This window comes from Gouania willdenowi, chromosome 18 (assembly GCF_900634775.1).
Source record: "Gouania willdenowi chromosome 18, fGouWil2.1, whole genome shotgun sequence".
NCBI classification, from domain to species: Eukaryota; Metazoa; Chordata; class Actinopteri; order Blenniiformes; family Gobiesocidae; genus Gouania; species Gouania willdenowi.
This window is the reverse complement of record NC_041061.1, coordinates 17,535,162-17,551,052: the sequence shown is the minus strand read 5'-3', so window position 1 is coordinate 17,551,052 and position 15,891 is coordinate 17,535,162. Positions and strand designations below refer to the sequence as shown.

At 37.1% G+C, this 15,891-nt stretch overlaps 1 protein-coding gene across 3 annotated transcripts in view; it reads left to right on the top strand.

Moving 5' to 3' along the window:
- Window positions 1-15,891, top strand: part of dock11 (dedicator of cytokinesis 11) — an 83,933-nt gene that overhangs the window by 37,504 nt on the left and 30,538 nt on the right. For all 3 annotated transcript variants that reach the window (XM_028475084.1, XM_028475083.1, XM_028475086.1), the window contains exons 18-29: window positions 44-109; window positions 6,064-6,156; window positions 10,307-10,430; window positions 10,508-10,620; window positions 10,692-10,775; window positions 11,678-11,767; window positions 11,831-11,952; window positions 12,037-12,106; window positions 12,196-12,321; window positions 13,316-13,387; window positions 13,464-13,610; window positions 13,687-13,770. In XM_028475084.1, coding sequence (XP_028330885.1) covers window positions 44-109; window positions 6,064-6,156; window positions 10,307-10,430; window positions 10,508-10,620; window positions 10,692-10,775; window positions 11,678-11,767; window positions 11,831-11,952; window positions 12,037-12,106; window positions 12,196-12,321; window positions 13,316-13,387; window positions 13,464-13,610; window positions 13,687-13,770 — 1,191 coding nt within the window. The remainder of the gene's footprint in view (window positions 1-43; window positions 110-6,063; window positions 6,157-10,306; window positions 10,431-10,507; window positions 10,621-10,691; window positions 10,776-11,677; window positions 11,768-11,830; window positions 11,953-12,036; window positions 12,107-12,195; window positions 12,322-13,315; window positions 13,388-13,463; window positions 13,611-13,686; window positions 13,771-15,891) is intronic.

Below are 15,891 nucleotides of genomic sequence, written 5' to 3'. Positions count from 1 at the left end.
TTGTTGGTGTTTCCACTAATTCAACGATGTTTCTTTACTTAAGGCCAGAAACATCGCCGTGTGCATCCAGTTCCGGGATTCAGATGATGAAGGTGCAAATGCTTTAAAGGTCAGTGTTTTTGTTCATTGATGGAAAGCATCGCTGCTCCACTTCAGATTGCTGACTCATGGGCTTCATGATTTTGATGAAACGGCCTATTTTTATTGGTTTCTCCTTCGCTCCCAGTCAATCCAGTCATTTTTAGTTCAAGTCGTTCTTTTTCCCGAACACCTAATTTCCATAAGAAGCTTGTTTTCAGGCATTCTTCAGATTTCATTAATGAGCTGGTCATTGTATAAAGCTCCATGGGGAAAAAAGGAAACTGTCAAAACATGCATGACGACAGTCCTTCAGGAGCGAAATAGTCTCTCCCTTATCCAGATGGATATAGAATATATACTCTCTGTAAAAGACATCAATGCTAACCCCTGCTAAAGCAGTGGTTCTCAACCTTTTCATCCCTTGACCCCCAAAATAAATGTTCCAGAGATCGGGGACCACCACTGTACCTGAAGGTGGTTGAACACAGACATGAACATTGTAGAACAGTCATGAGGAGACGGGACCATCTATAACAGGGAATGAAGGGGAGAGCTTTTTGAGCAAAATGATGGTCCATTGTTCTATGAATCTGTGATAACCACATTTATTTATTGATCTGAATCATATCCACTGTTATCCAGGAAGTTTAGTATCATTTGTTTCATAGTATATGGTCGTCTTAAAGATGTAAATCCTTGTTTTAATCAGAAATAAAATGGGTTTAAAGGGACCGAAATTGGTGGAAAAGGAGGTGAAATGGGATTTTAAAAACCACAGAAATTGGTTAAAAGTTGCAAATTAGAGTAGCCAAAAACGGACAGAAAAATTGGCAAAAAGGGTTCAAAGTATGAGGTTGGGGTAATGTAATAGAAAAAGTAAGAAGAATTAGTTTAAACTGGCAAATAATGGGCATGACAAATCATGAATGTAGTTAAATTGGCAAAAATAAGCATGAAATATGGTGAAAAGAGGTTAAAAGTGACAATAATGGGTCAACATGTGCAACATTAGGTGTGAAAAGCGGTGGAAAGTTTTTATAAGTGCTGAAATGTCTTGAAAGTTGAAAAAATGTGCAGAAAAGGCATTGAAATTTGATGGAGAAGTGGCAGAACTGGGAGTAATGTCACAAAATTGCATTAAAAAGAGCAAAAATGTGGCAAGAAAAAGTTATGAAAATAGTTTAAATAATGGCAAGTTTGGTGTAGTTGCAGAAAAATAAGCAAAAATGGGCTCAAATTGTTCAGAAAATATTCTTAAGTTTCTTGAAGACATCAGCCAATGTCTCGCAACTCCAAATGGGGTCCTGACCCCAAGATTGAGAACCCCTGTTTTAGATCGTCTAAGTCGGCCCCCCAGGAGAAAGTAGATATCTCAGAATTCACAAATTCAACGAAACGCCACAATATTTGCAGGGCTCACAGTTTTCCCATTCTTATGTCACATGACGGCTTTATTATTTTTTTTTTTCTCTCAAATTGTTGAAAGAACCCTCAATTTTTCAAAAGTCTTGCATTTTTCACCTCAAACTATTTCACAAAATAGATTAGTGTAGGATCCTACAGTGACTGATATCGATCAGTTATTGCTTAGATCATAGATAGTAGTTGTAGGTGTCTTATGTCATTTATATGTGCAAGTGCAAACTAGCGCACAATAAAGTTGAATTTGCTCAGTGTCTATAATATGCGTCCCACTTGAGGAAAAACTGGTCCGTATTTGACCCCTGAACTAAAATGAGTGTGACACCCCTGCCCTATCAGAACTCTAACTGGGGATTGTAGCCTAGCATTAGCCTCAATCTCACAAACACACTTCATCTTGTTCTTCTTTCATAAAACTGTTCTCACTGAGATCTGCATCAAAGCCAGGATGGTCCTGAGCTTCCTTCCGCTCTGATTAAATCTCCCAGGAGGTGTAGTGCCTGGCCCCGGGTTAGCGTTAGCTGGGATTTTACCGTCTCGCTGTACCTCCTGCTTGGTTTCACCCACATTCTGATCAACATGGAGATAGAACTTATCCGAGTCGCGGTCTTCATCTCCCTGTCTAGACTGCTTTAATCGAAATGCCTTGAAATGAAGCGTTTCAGCAGAGTTTTGAAAGTAAAGATCAAAATAGTCCCAAAGACTCTCTTCATTGTGTCTTTGTGAGTAACATTAAGCTCAGGCTTTAAATGTATACATCATTGAAATACTGTAGTTTATTGTGAATATGTTTTATTCTTATTCTAAATATATTGTATTTGTTTAGTGCTTTGTCAAAGTGCTTTTTCCTTTAGCACAGGGGTTCTCAACCTTGGGGCGAGGACTAGGGTGACCAGACATCCTGATTTACCTGGGACAGTCGCGGTTTTCCGAGTTACGTCCAGTGTCCCGCTCGATTTCTCCCAAAACCATTTATTTGTCCCGGTCATTCACAGCAGTTGCCGTAGTAGCGCTTGCAGTATACACCAAATAAAAAGCTCTAAAAGTCTAGTCTTCCACGCATTTGCAACTCGATGCTGATTGGTCGATGGCATTGACAATATTACCAAGTTTTTTTTGATTCTTCAACACAATTTTAACTTAAAATGTTGCTTTTTTTATGCTGATGACCACTTTAAATTTGGTTCAGCCGTTGCAATAATACATTTCATCCTAAAGGAAGAAAAAATGTATTTGATTTATGGGGCATTTTTTCATTACAAATAAAAGCATATGCAAATAGTTTATTTTGAAAATTTGTCGTCTTCTTTGGTTAAATTACTGTCACGGTCTGAGTTTACCACCGTGCTGAGATTCTCTTCAAATCTCAGTACGTGACTTCTACGAACTGAGATGTACCTGTGCTGGATTACACTGATTAAAGAAAAAATAAAGTTACATTAGGTTAACTGTTATTTACTGCAATGTATAGTATAATCATGTTTTTTTGGAAAATAAATTATTTATTTTCCTATTGAGTTTTATTGTAATCATGTTTTTTCCAACATGTGCTTTATTTTTATCCAAACAGAATACAAGTAATAATTAAAAAAACTGCATTGAATAAATTATAAAACATTTTTTTTTAATACAAACTCAATTCATGTAATGATAAAAAAACTGCATAGAATACATTATAAAACATATTTCTCCTGCCTCGTATATGGAGCAGTTGCACATTTTTCATCAAGAAAAGGAGCCATTCAGCACTCGTCAAATATCATTAGCTGTGAACCTTAGCTTTGAAAATACATTTTTAATCTCAGCGCGGCGGAAGTAGAAAAAAACAAAGCGAAAGTAGCATAAATCCATTTTCCGGTAGTACGCATGCTCATAATCGATCTCAGCACAAGGTAAACTCAGACCGTAATACCGGTGTCATGTACTGAGAGCGCATCGTACTGAGATTGTATACGCGCACACAGTGTTGTGCTAGTTACTGAAAAAAAGTAACGAGTTACCGTTACTAGTTACTTCATCCACAAAGTAACTCGGTTACTATTTTGATTACTTACACCAAAAAGTAATGCGTTACTGGAAAAAGTAACGTTTGAGTTACTTAGAATTAAAGAATGTATCATTTATTTTGGGTCATTTGTGTCCATACAGCTTCATATTAGTGCTGTAATAATATAATAATCCACTGTTGATCAACTGCTATAAAATAACCATAAATGATGTGCATATAAAGCACAAAACAGCTGCCCCAAACCTAAAACAGTAAATTTTCAGCCTTAGCACAGTAATGTAAAGTAAGCTGTGCATATTCCAGGTGCACATTCTGCTGTTGAAAATGCCTATAAAAATAAATGTGGAAAAACAAATTCACAGCATTTTTCTCAGCTACACAATGCTAAACATATCATGTTAATGAGCTGCTGTTAGTAGTGACTCAGCAGCAGCGACAGACTGCATTTTTACAACAACATACCGTGCAATAGTTTGGCTGACCTTTCCCTGGATAACAGTCACAGTCTGTTAAAATCCAGCCGCAGCGTTAGCTTAGCTTCACTGATGCATCTTTTGGAGACAAAAATAATGCTCGTATTTCCACTCTGAGAAGCTCGTCCTGCTCTCGCATTGACGCGCCATTATTGGCGCACGTGATGTAAACAAAAACACGCTGACAATGCTTCTACTTCTACTGTTATACCGTGTTTGGCACGGCATCCCGCAAAAATATGTAGCGCCACTGTAAACAGGAAGTACACTGCAGCTAGCAAAGTAACGACAAACGCACCATATTGTAACAGTAACGCTGTTATTTCTTTAGAAATATATTGCGTTACAGTACTAGTTACTGTCTGAAGTGACGTTGGGGCGGTAACGCGTTACTGCCCAACACTGCGCGCACATGTGCACTACCGGAAAATGAATTTTTGCTAAAAGAAAAAAATGTATTATAAAATACAGGATTATCTTAGTACGGAGGTAAACTCAGTACTTGACACCGGTTTTGAGGTTTAAAAATCTGGGGTCCCTAGTCAGGACCCCATTGGGTCGCGAAACACTGGGAGGGGGTCTAAAGGGCCCAATTTGGCCCCTGGTTCTTAAGTTTGACACGTGTGAGCAAGGGGTTTGAATTGTAAATTGAAAAGTGACATTTAGGATAATACATCCAGGTTAGCATAGCTTAGCATGGTGCTTACATTAAGGTGAAAGAAGAAGAAGTTGCTTGGTCCAAGTTAAAGTTTAGCGTTAACGCTGTGGTAGAGTCCAAGCTAATGCTAAGCGAGTGTTAGTGTTATTGTTTAATGTGAGCCCCAGCGCTCCTGTGTAGCACGTGTGCTAACACGACAGCCTTTTTATCAGATAAAACCTAAAGTGAGTCTATCAACCATCAGCCTACATTACAGCATCAACACTCCCTCTGAATGTGTGGTCTGCTACACAAACCATCCACCATCATCACATCTTTCTTTACAATCTGTCCTTCTGAAGTTAATCTGAGGCCTGCTGCTTGTTTTTATTCTCATCCTGGCTCCTGTTGGTCCGGAGAGCAGTCGTTCCAACGGACAGCACAGCTCATTAGCCTCCATTAGAGGAGATGTCGATTACATGCATCCTAATTACAGTATCAATCTAACTGGACAGGTCTGTGGACTTTTTTCCGCCCAGTTTGTCACTTCCTGTTAGGACCATACTGATGTGCACAGGAACAAAGAGATCATGATGTCGAGGTTTTTAGTGGAAAAAAACTCATTCAACAAATCAAGAACGTATCGACGGATCTGTGTTTTAGCTAGCCGTTAGCTTAACTCTTGAACTTGTTATCAATTAAAGTCATTTTACTTAACACCCCCAAAGTAAACATACAAAATAACACAAAAATACAGGAAACAAAAAAGCAAGAATACACAAAAAATTAAATACAATAAATACATGGCTGAAAAATACAGTAAAAGAAAAACCCAGATAATACTCCAAAACTACTACAAAAATTAGTAATACATAAATCAGTAATACACCTAGTTACTCCATATAACACAAAATGGCAACAAAAACACACAAAAAATTAACAAAATTATAGAAAATGACAACAAAAAGACAAGAAAAACACAAAAAATAACTTGGCTAGCCCACAGTACTAACAAACAAGCAAAAAAGGCAAAATGACAACTTAAATACACTCCAAAAAACACACATTTTACAGGAAAAATTCACAAAATCGCAACAGAAATGCACAAAATGCAATCATAACAAGCAAGACAACAACAAACATACACAGAATGACAGAAAAAACACAAAATTACTATAAAAACTCCTGCTGAACTTTTGAACATGACCAAAATCAGTGTGTGAAGGTACTAATGTCTGTTTTGCACTCAAGACATAATAGAGATGAGCCAGGTTTGAATGTATTGCATACGTAAGGGGATATACAGTACGAGTCCTGTGGAGAATCATAAGCTGAGTGGCTTTTACCGGTCATTTTGACATCATACTTAGTACGAGTCGTACCTTAGTATGCGATTTTGAACACAACCTATGACTGATTTTTCTTGTCCTGTTTCTTTCCAGTGCATCTACAGCAAGCCAGGAGACTCAATATTTACGGCCAGCACCTACGCAGCTGTCCTGCATCACAATCAGAGCCCAGAGTTTTACGATGAGGTAAAAGTTCATCCTCCCTACATGTAGAACACTAAGAATAGCATCAGTTTTTAGGGTGTAAAGCTATGCTCATCTCAAACAACGTCACTGGGAATGAATTTGGTGTTAAAGAACACACTGGAATCATTTTATCCCAGTTGGACTGTGTACTGGGCTGAACTTTCTCAGCATCTCTCAGATAATCCTGCAAATCCTGTGATGTCTTAAAGCAGGCATGTGATCTCTAACTGGTCTGTTCACATGATTGCAGGCTCCAGTGCACACACACACACACACATGCACAATAGGGTTACCCTCGACAGGCAGAGGGGGTCCATATGGCTCTGATGTCTAACTGATTAGGCGTCCACATGCCCCTCCCACCGTGCACGAACACACTGACACGCTCACTGAGATTTACTTTGATTAGCTTCACTACCAGTCACATCAAAGTACAAGATGATAATCGCATTACTTTGACAGATTTTGGACTTAAACACTGTAGTTAAGCAAAGTTTAAAGCACAGAGTAAGAAAGCATTTGAGAATTATAAGATTACGACTGACATTGTGATCTTAAATGCGTTTTCAGGAAATATGTTTTACTAATATATATTCAGTTTTTACAGTTATTGTTTCGTCATTAATCTTTTTTTTTTTTTTTTTTTTTTTTTTTAATAATGAAACATGTACAATGTGCAAATAATCAAGGTTTCATTTTGTGCAACCTGCCAAAGTAAATTTACAAAATTATTCCAAACACACATAAATGACATCAACAAAAATACAACAGTGAAAATACACAAAAGGACAACAGAAATACAGAAAATAACTCCAAAAACTCCCAAGACGATGACGAAAATGCCCCAAAATAACTGTAAAATATGTCAAATGACAACAAAAACGCACAAAATTAAGAGGGAAATATATAAAATGACTCCAAAACACCATCTGACAGCTTAAAATACTCAAAATGATTCCTAAAACTACAAAAATGCCCCAAAACAACTGCAAAACATATAAAACGACAAAAAAAAACACGCAAAAGTAAGAGAAAAATATATAAAATGACAGAAAAATATACAAAATGAAAACTAAAATACTCAAAATGAATCCAAAAACTCCCAAGAAGACTTCAAAAATACCCCCAAAAAACTGAAAAATATATAAAATGACAACAAAATACACAAAATGACTCCGAAAACAATCAAGACTACTACAGAAATAACAAAAAAACATACAAAACATAAAAAAATGACTTCAGAAATGTAAAATGACAACAAAAATACAATAAAATTAAAGAAAAATGTAGAAAATGAAAACAACAAACACAAAATGACAGAGAAATATACAAAATGGTGACCAAAACACAAAACCCTTTGTTTTTTCATGTATCAACACTCAAATTGGTCATTATTTTAAATGCTGACATAAATGTTTATAATGTGGCCCTCGGATCAGGCAGCCACATATTTGTGACCATCCCTGCTCTATTACATAAACAGGTGTACGTATAAACAGTTGCAGGTTGAATTGGTTCCAAATATAAAGAAAATAAAACAATGTAAATGCACATAATTAATTCAAGGTCCTGAATAAATGTGATGTGTTTTACCGTCAAAATGAGCATTTCAGCATCTGTGAAGTGTGTAATATCCTGGATGGAAGATGCCATCTCCTCTGTGTTGCCCCCTGGTGGAAGTAGTATGTCACAGCAATTACAAGCAAAAACAGGGAAAGCATTTAGTTAAATTATTTCATTTTGTTTCCTTATATTAGTTTAGGGCAGTGCTTCTCAACGTGTGTGGCACGGGAGTAGAGGTATTAATTAACACTAAACAAAACACCGACACAACACAAAGGAAATAATAATGAGAAGCCTAGAAATGTAGCAGAAATGAAAAGAGCATTAATGGACCGGGAACAAAATGTGTCATGGAAAAAAAATGATTTAAAATGACTCAAAAAACTTATTTTGTAAAGCAGAAAAAATTGTGTGTTTTGAGTTTGTCACACCACAGTAACATGTGTCATCGACCACTGAGCCAAACTTGCTCTCAAAATCATGGAAAAACAAGCACTTCACTCTGCTCTGAGACGCTGGGGGATCGGGCCAAATGATGTGTCAGCGGAAAGTGCTGCTCCGCCCGAGTCCGAATATGTGCATCTCTCCCGGGTAGAGTCAGAACTGTGCCCCCTGGAGGTGAAAAACACAATCCCGTGGCAAAAAAGTGTTCTTTTCATTCAATTCAATTCACCTTTATTTATATAGCACAAATTACAACAAAGTCATCTCAATGCGCTTAACAAAATAAAAAGTCCATAGTAAAAAAAGAAATAACCCTACAAGAACATGGAACATGTGACACCAGCGGACGCGTCTTTGTCCCCCTGAATATGTGGTTTGTTTTTGGCGAGGGGTCGAATTACGCCCGTTGGAGGCCGTGGAAGTTTGGTGTGCGTCAGCAGCAGGGTCGGGTTTATGCTAATGAGGGCTTCGTTACGTAACTCGGCTATGATTTCTGACCCGCCCATTAAATCCTGAACACAGGCATTTCAAACACAGTTTGTGAAGCCCAGCTCCACAATTACATTATAAATGGTTGAATGAATTTTTACATGTTTTAAGGAATGCATTTAGTTTTTGATTTTGTATTCATAAAATATGTTAGTTGCGCTGACTATTAGTTTATTATTATTATTAGGGATGTAACGATTCACTCAACTCCCGATACAATTCGATTCACGATACTGGATTCACGATACGATTCTCTCACGATTTATTTTACAAAATGGGACTGGAGACAAATGATGATGGGGAAAATAGAAAATACTGTACTATTTTCCTTTTATTTTTAATTGTCAAAAGAATCCCTTGATAAACTATTCAAAACAATGCAATTTAACTAAAAATAAATCTTGAATGAAATAAATAAAGGGATAATACAAATGAAGAAGAAGCCTATTAATTTAAATTCTGGTTCTATAGTAAACAATGCAAAATTGCATAATAGTTCTTTTGCTTTTTAACAATTGGACTTTTAAAAAAAAAAAAAAAAACTAATTTTACTGATTTACGTCAGATATTTGTTTGGACCAGCAGAGGGCGCTGGTAACCCAGTGGTCAGTTGGCATGCAGAAATTCTTGCAGTGAAGAAGAGATGCTATGCTAGCGGACAGAACTAATAGAAAAACGTGACTTTTACAGATATTCACGTAATATTACAGATATTCTTTCAGTGCTAAAGGGGTAATGAATCATTTATTAACATGTTTAAGAGTAGAAGGCGGCCAGAAAGAAAGTAGTAGCAGATTCCGCCTGCCTCGTACACTGCTGGACAAGAGAAGGATAAATATATAGCGCCCTCTGCTGTTTAAAAAAAAGTACTGCGATTCAATTTTCAAAGTATCGATGTGAATCGTGATACCTATGAATCGATTTTTAACTGCCTTACGATTAATCGTTACATCCCTAATTATTATTATTATTATTATTATTATTATTATATTTTTTGTTATAAAAATATGACCATATATATCTAATTATACCCTTTATTGTTTCTATATATAAAAATGGGAGAATACAATCACTTACACATTGGTACAATTTGAAGTGTTTGAAATTGTTTGCCATAAATGTTAACCTCCAGTGTTAATATTAATACATACAACAGTACTATGCATACAAATGTTTGTAATTTTGAAATATTGTACAGCTCCTAATGTAAATCTTCTGTGCAAAATCAATAAAAATACAGAATGAAAGAATGAAAGAAAAAGAAATGTTAGTTGCATTACAAAACCATGATTTATTTCCTATATTTTTGACTACTGCACTTTGACATTTGTTGTTCTTGCAGGTGATTAGTTTAATTATATTTTTGATTTTTGATTAGTTATGAAATGTTTCGTGAGTTCAATACATTTGAGGGGGGGGCAATGGGCGCATGTGAGGCTTGAAAGTTGACCTTAGTTCAAAGTGTGGAAAACCCCCGAAGAAGTTTGAGAATCACTGGTTTATGGTTTGATAATAATGCAGATATTAAAACTTAACAATGGAGTCACAGGAAGACATTGACTAAACATCATTAATGTAGTTTCTATTTGTAATCTGCGTTCATCGAAACCCTTTTGACATAGTTGTGCGGAGTCACTAGTTCCTCCGTCTGCAGGTGAAGATCGAGCTGCCCGTTCACGTGCACGAGAAACACCACATCCTGTTCAGCTTCTACCACATCAGCTGTGAGTCCAGCAGTAAGAGCAGCGGGAAGAGGAAGGATGGAGTGGAGACCCTGGGTGAGTCGTCTGAGGAATGATCTCATCAAGAAGAAAGGAAGCACAGCAGAGACAAATGTTCTTTCCTCCCGTGTCAGTTGGATACTCCTGGATGCCGTTGCTAAAGGACGGACGGATGCAGTCATGTGACCTCCAGTTGCCTGTAGCTGCCACGCTGCCTGCTGGCTACCTCTGTCAGGATGCCAGGAAGGTAGAGCCTTTTAGTAGTTTATCAGTTTTTCACAAAGTGTAAAAGTGATGTTAACTCCTGTGTTTTCTCAGTCTCAGCCAGACGTGAAGTGGGTGGAGAACGCCAAGACCCTTTTTAAAGTGCGAACCCATGTAGCATCCACCATCTACCCTCAGGTACACATGGGATCACGGTTGGGGTTCATTTGAACTGTAATTGAGTTTGGATAATTTGTAGTCGTAATTGGCGTGAAAATTCTGTTAAAAAATGTAAATTATAAATTAATCAAACACAAACCTGGGCAGCTATGTTGCAGTTCTATGCGTTACACGTATGTAGTTAACAATTATTAAAATATGTAACAAAAATAAGAGGAAAATATGTAAATTAACAACAGAAATACAAAAAAATGACAACAGAAATACACAAAATGACTCTAAAAACACCCAAGACTACTACAAAAATGCCAAAAAACAGCAGAAAATATATAAATGACAACAAAAACACGCAAACATAAGAGGAAAATATATAAATTAACAACAGAAATACACAAAAATAAGAGGAAAATATATAAATTAACAACAGAAATACACAAAAATGACACAAAATGACTTCAAAAACACCTAAGACTATGACAAAAATGCCAAAAAACAGCTGTAAATATATAAAATGACAACAAAAACTCACAAAAATAAGAGAAAAATATAAATTAACAACAAAAACACACAAAAATAAGAGAAAAATATAAAAAATTAACAACAGAAATACACAAAAATTACACAAAAACACCTAAGACTACTACAAAAATGCCAAAAAAAAAAGGTAACCAAGAGATATATTTTTTAGTGTATGTTACAACATGGGTCAAAACTGACCCCTTATCATTGGCGATGCTAACAGAAAGCTAACACAAGAAGAAGGTCACGTTTTATGGGGTGATTTATTTCAGGCTAAGTGTTTGTGATTAATTATATTTGAACTGTAGTAATTGAGAATGTAATTGTAATTGACTTTCAGAGGGAAAAACAATAATTGTAATTGTATTTGCAGTAATCAGCCCCATGTCTTTTCTCCACAGGACCTTCATCTCCACAAGTTCTTCCAGCACTGCCAGATGATGAGATCCTCGTCAGAGGGAAACCAAGCAGAGCTGATCAAATACCTGAAGGTCAGGGTTCATTCTTCCCCATTTCTGTGTCAGATCCTGAGCTGTGACGTTTTCCTCCAACAGTGCCTGCACGCCATGGAGACCCACGTCATCATCACCTGCCTCCCCACGGTCCTCATGCAGCTGTTTGCGGTGCTGACAGCCGCCACCAAAGAGGCGCACGACATCGCCGTCAACTCCCTGCGGTCCGTCTCGTCTTTAGATCACGCTCCGTCTTCACCCGTCGTCATCCACCAAATATTTACCTCCGTTATGTCCTCTGTGTGCAGTGTGATCATACATATTGTCTCCAGATGTCACGAAGAAGGACTGGAACACTATCTGCGCTCCTTTGTGAAGGTACCTCCGGGAGTGTTCTGGGTCAAAGTTAATCAGCTGTAAAATATAATGTGTTTATGGCACATCTGTGATGGTTCTTTGCCTCTCAGTACGTGTTTGTGACCATCAAATCCGGATCAGGGAACTCAGCGACCACACATGAGGTTCTGGCCACTGCCGTGACTGCCATCCTCAAGCAGACGGCGGATTTCAACACCAGCAATAAGCTTCTGAAGGTGAGTCAGGGTGCAGAGAGTGAACCCCAATGACTAGGGCTGTAAACTCAACCAATGATTCTATTCAAACCTCGATATTGGGTCTACGATTCGATTCGGGGAAAAAAACTCAAATCAAAGATTGGGTTGTAATGATGCACTTAACTCAGTTTTCAGGTTTAATTTATTTGTTTTGGTCTAACAACATAAATCACAATTTAAAATAGGGATGCCCCGACACAACTTTTTCATTTTCGATAGGATACCAATATTGCAGCCTTGCGTATCGGCCGATACCGATATTGAGCAGATGTCGGCATGAAACTTTTTTTTTTTCTCTCTCTCTTTTTTTTAATAAAAATAATAATCATGACTTATTTTGTAGTGTGGAATGTTAGAAAAGGCTTGATCAAGTGATGTTACTCAAACAGAGTATCATTGAGACGTTGACCAATATATATGAACTTTTTCACTATCAATTATTATTTATTTATTTATTTATTTTAAGCACTTTAGAGTAGCCATTAAAGTAAAAAAAAATAAGATGTATACATTCGGATGTATGAATACACAACAACAAAAAGAAGTACTAATAATAATAATAGCATATGCATGGGAGAGGTAGAAGCCAATAGGCTTACAGTACAAATAAAAATCCTGATATAAAAGGATAATGGTATAATATAATAGTGCCTGATCAAATATCCTTATCCTATTATATCCTTAATTGATAGATAAGGATTTTAGTTTTACTTGGTTGTGTACGGGTATATTTAAAGTTGAATGAATAAATGTTAAGAGTTATCTTGGTGTATTTATATCATATGAGTGTTTGAGTTGTCTTTCCTAATCAATTTTTAAAATGCTTTTAAAAAAAAAAAAGTATATCAGCTTCCAAAATCAGCAATCGGCTGAAGTAAAAAATCTGTATCTGCATCGGCCTATGAAAATCCCATATCGGTCGACCTCTAATATCCTTTCATTCATATGTTTGACCTTTGACCTGACTGTCCAGTACTCGTGGTTCTTCTTTGAGACGATGGCTAAGTCCATGGCTCAGTACCTGCAGGAGGGGAACCGCATGAAGGTTAGTCCTCGCCACTTTCAGGGACACGGCGTATCGACTCGTCGCTGGATTGACAGTTTGTCGTCCGTCTGTTCAGATGCCGCGCGCCCAGCGCTTCCCAGACAGTTTCCACCAGGCGCTCCAGTCCCTGGTTCTGTCCACAATGCCTCACATCACCATCCGTCACATGGAAATCCCAGAGGAGGCTCGATGCATCAACCTGACCCTGGCTCATTTCATCAAGGTAGCATTTTCTCCCACCACATCCACAATATAGGTTTGTCTGTGTGTTAATCCTCTTTCTCTCTTTTTCTCCTCAGCGGTGCCTGACCTTCATGAACAGGGGCTTTGGATTTGGACTGGTCAACCACTACATGTGTCACTTCAGTCTCAAAGATCCTAAGGTACAATACGTCCTGTGCAGAGTCATAAATGTTGATATTTTGACTTTATTGTAATTTACGCTACATAAATAAAGTTGGATTGAATGATTTGAACAAACAATGTAAGCTGTGGACGTGTAGCTGATTGGATCATTTCAAAATAAAGTAAAAAAAATGCTGCCTATTCAATGAAGCTAATTGCTGAAAATAATGAGAAAATATAGATTATAAGAGCCATGAACTCTAATAATGTAATTTAACTAGGGATGCACGATATTGGACATGTCAGTATTAAGATCCAGAGTTATTCTGCTGATTCTTTATGTTGAAATGAATTGAACATCACTAATCATTTTTTTGTGCAAAATAAGAAAACGATTTCAAATTTTGTTTTGTGAAACGCACCAGATCTATTTTTTCATATTCTGTTTTTAAACAGAACAATAAGAGTTACTGCAGTTCATCCTAATTAAAACACTTACTACTGACTTAAATTCTGTTTTTGATTAAAGCATTAAATAATTAGTGGTGGTACTCGATTAAAAACATGAATCTAATTAATTAATCTTGATTCTAATCTTGATTAATCACATAATATTTCTCACGGGAAGCAATATTTTTCCAATTTAAATGGATTTTGGTATATGACTGAATCAATGTATGAAACAATAAATTGCCTTATTATTTCCATCACTGAGTGCTAACATAATGTGCAATATGTATAAATAATACTATGCTTGTATTGTCGACAAAGCGCAAACTTAAATTTAACTAGGCTATATTCATGCTTTTCCGGATTTTTTTGTAAACTTTCTAAAACAAATTGGTTTTGTTCAGCAAAACTCTTTCTTGCACAATTTACACAGAACTGAACTTTGTTTTCCATGCATTTTTTTTTAAAATTTATTTATGTTTAATCTAAAATTAACCCCCACAAAGCACAGCAACGACTTCTCCTCTGGTTCTCCTGTTTGTTGTGTTGTGGTCTGTGCATCAGTTTTATGGGTATACCGGGAACATGTGCAATGAGAACGGTTCCGCGCTGTTTAGAGTGCATGAATTTTTTTTTTTCTGTAATTAATTATTCAGTTAACGCAATAAATTCCCAACCGTAGTGAAAAAAAATGGGAATTTTACATCATTAAAACATTCTGGGTCATTACTTTATACTGTAGACCAGGGGTTCTCAACTGGTCTTACCCTGGGACATATATTTTACCATGATCATTAAATCGCGACCCACTTTTTTTTTTTTTTAAGAATTTAACCAATCAAATTTAGTTTTTCAAAATTAGCTGTTGAAAACACATTTTTTTAAATCTATATATTTTCCTGTGCAACATGCATTTCACAGCATGCCTGTCAAAATAGAAGTTGTTTTCAAAATAAATGACAAGTCCAACATGAGGGACTTTTAGTATTTATTTATATTTAACCAGAGGTCCGCGACCCACTTTTGGGTCCCGACCCACCAGTTGAGAATCGCTGCTGTAGACCTTTTGATTGTTTGTAAACATTGTGATGTATTTTATTGGGCGGGGCTTAACCTGGAGGCAAACCACCGTAGATGTATATAAACACTACATGACTTACCCACGGGGAGTGACGTAGCAACGTGGCGGCCATCTTACCTCAGACAGCTGGCCCCGCTCATTACATTAATGCCAATGATGCATGTACTATTTAAATAACCATAACTTGCTCAATTTTCAAACGGCAAGCGGCAATTTCAACATGTGCAAGCATCCTCTGTCACATCCCTATCATCGAGTTAAGGGAATTTTTATTTAAGCTGATCACTGACCTTCCAACAGCTTCCGTGGAGTGCGTCAGAATGTCAGAACGTCAGTTGTCTGAGGTAAGATGGCCGCCGTTGAGCTACGCTGGCGATTCCTGCCTAGGCTGCGTCCGAATAGTCCCTCCTATTTCCTTTCCTATCCACTTTTCCATAACCCCGTGGATGACGTCACTGGGTTAAGGAAAGGTGTTAGGAGACGGCCATCACGTTTGTTTTGATGATGAGGCGCACTTCCACTAGGTGACATAATAATCTGACGCAGCGAAGGTTAATGACGTCTGCCGTAGTGAAAAAACTACACATTTCCAGAAATGGACTACTAAACGCACATTTATAACACTTTC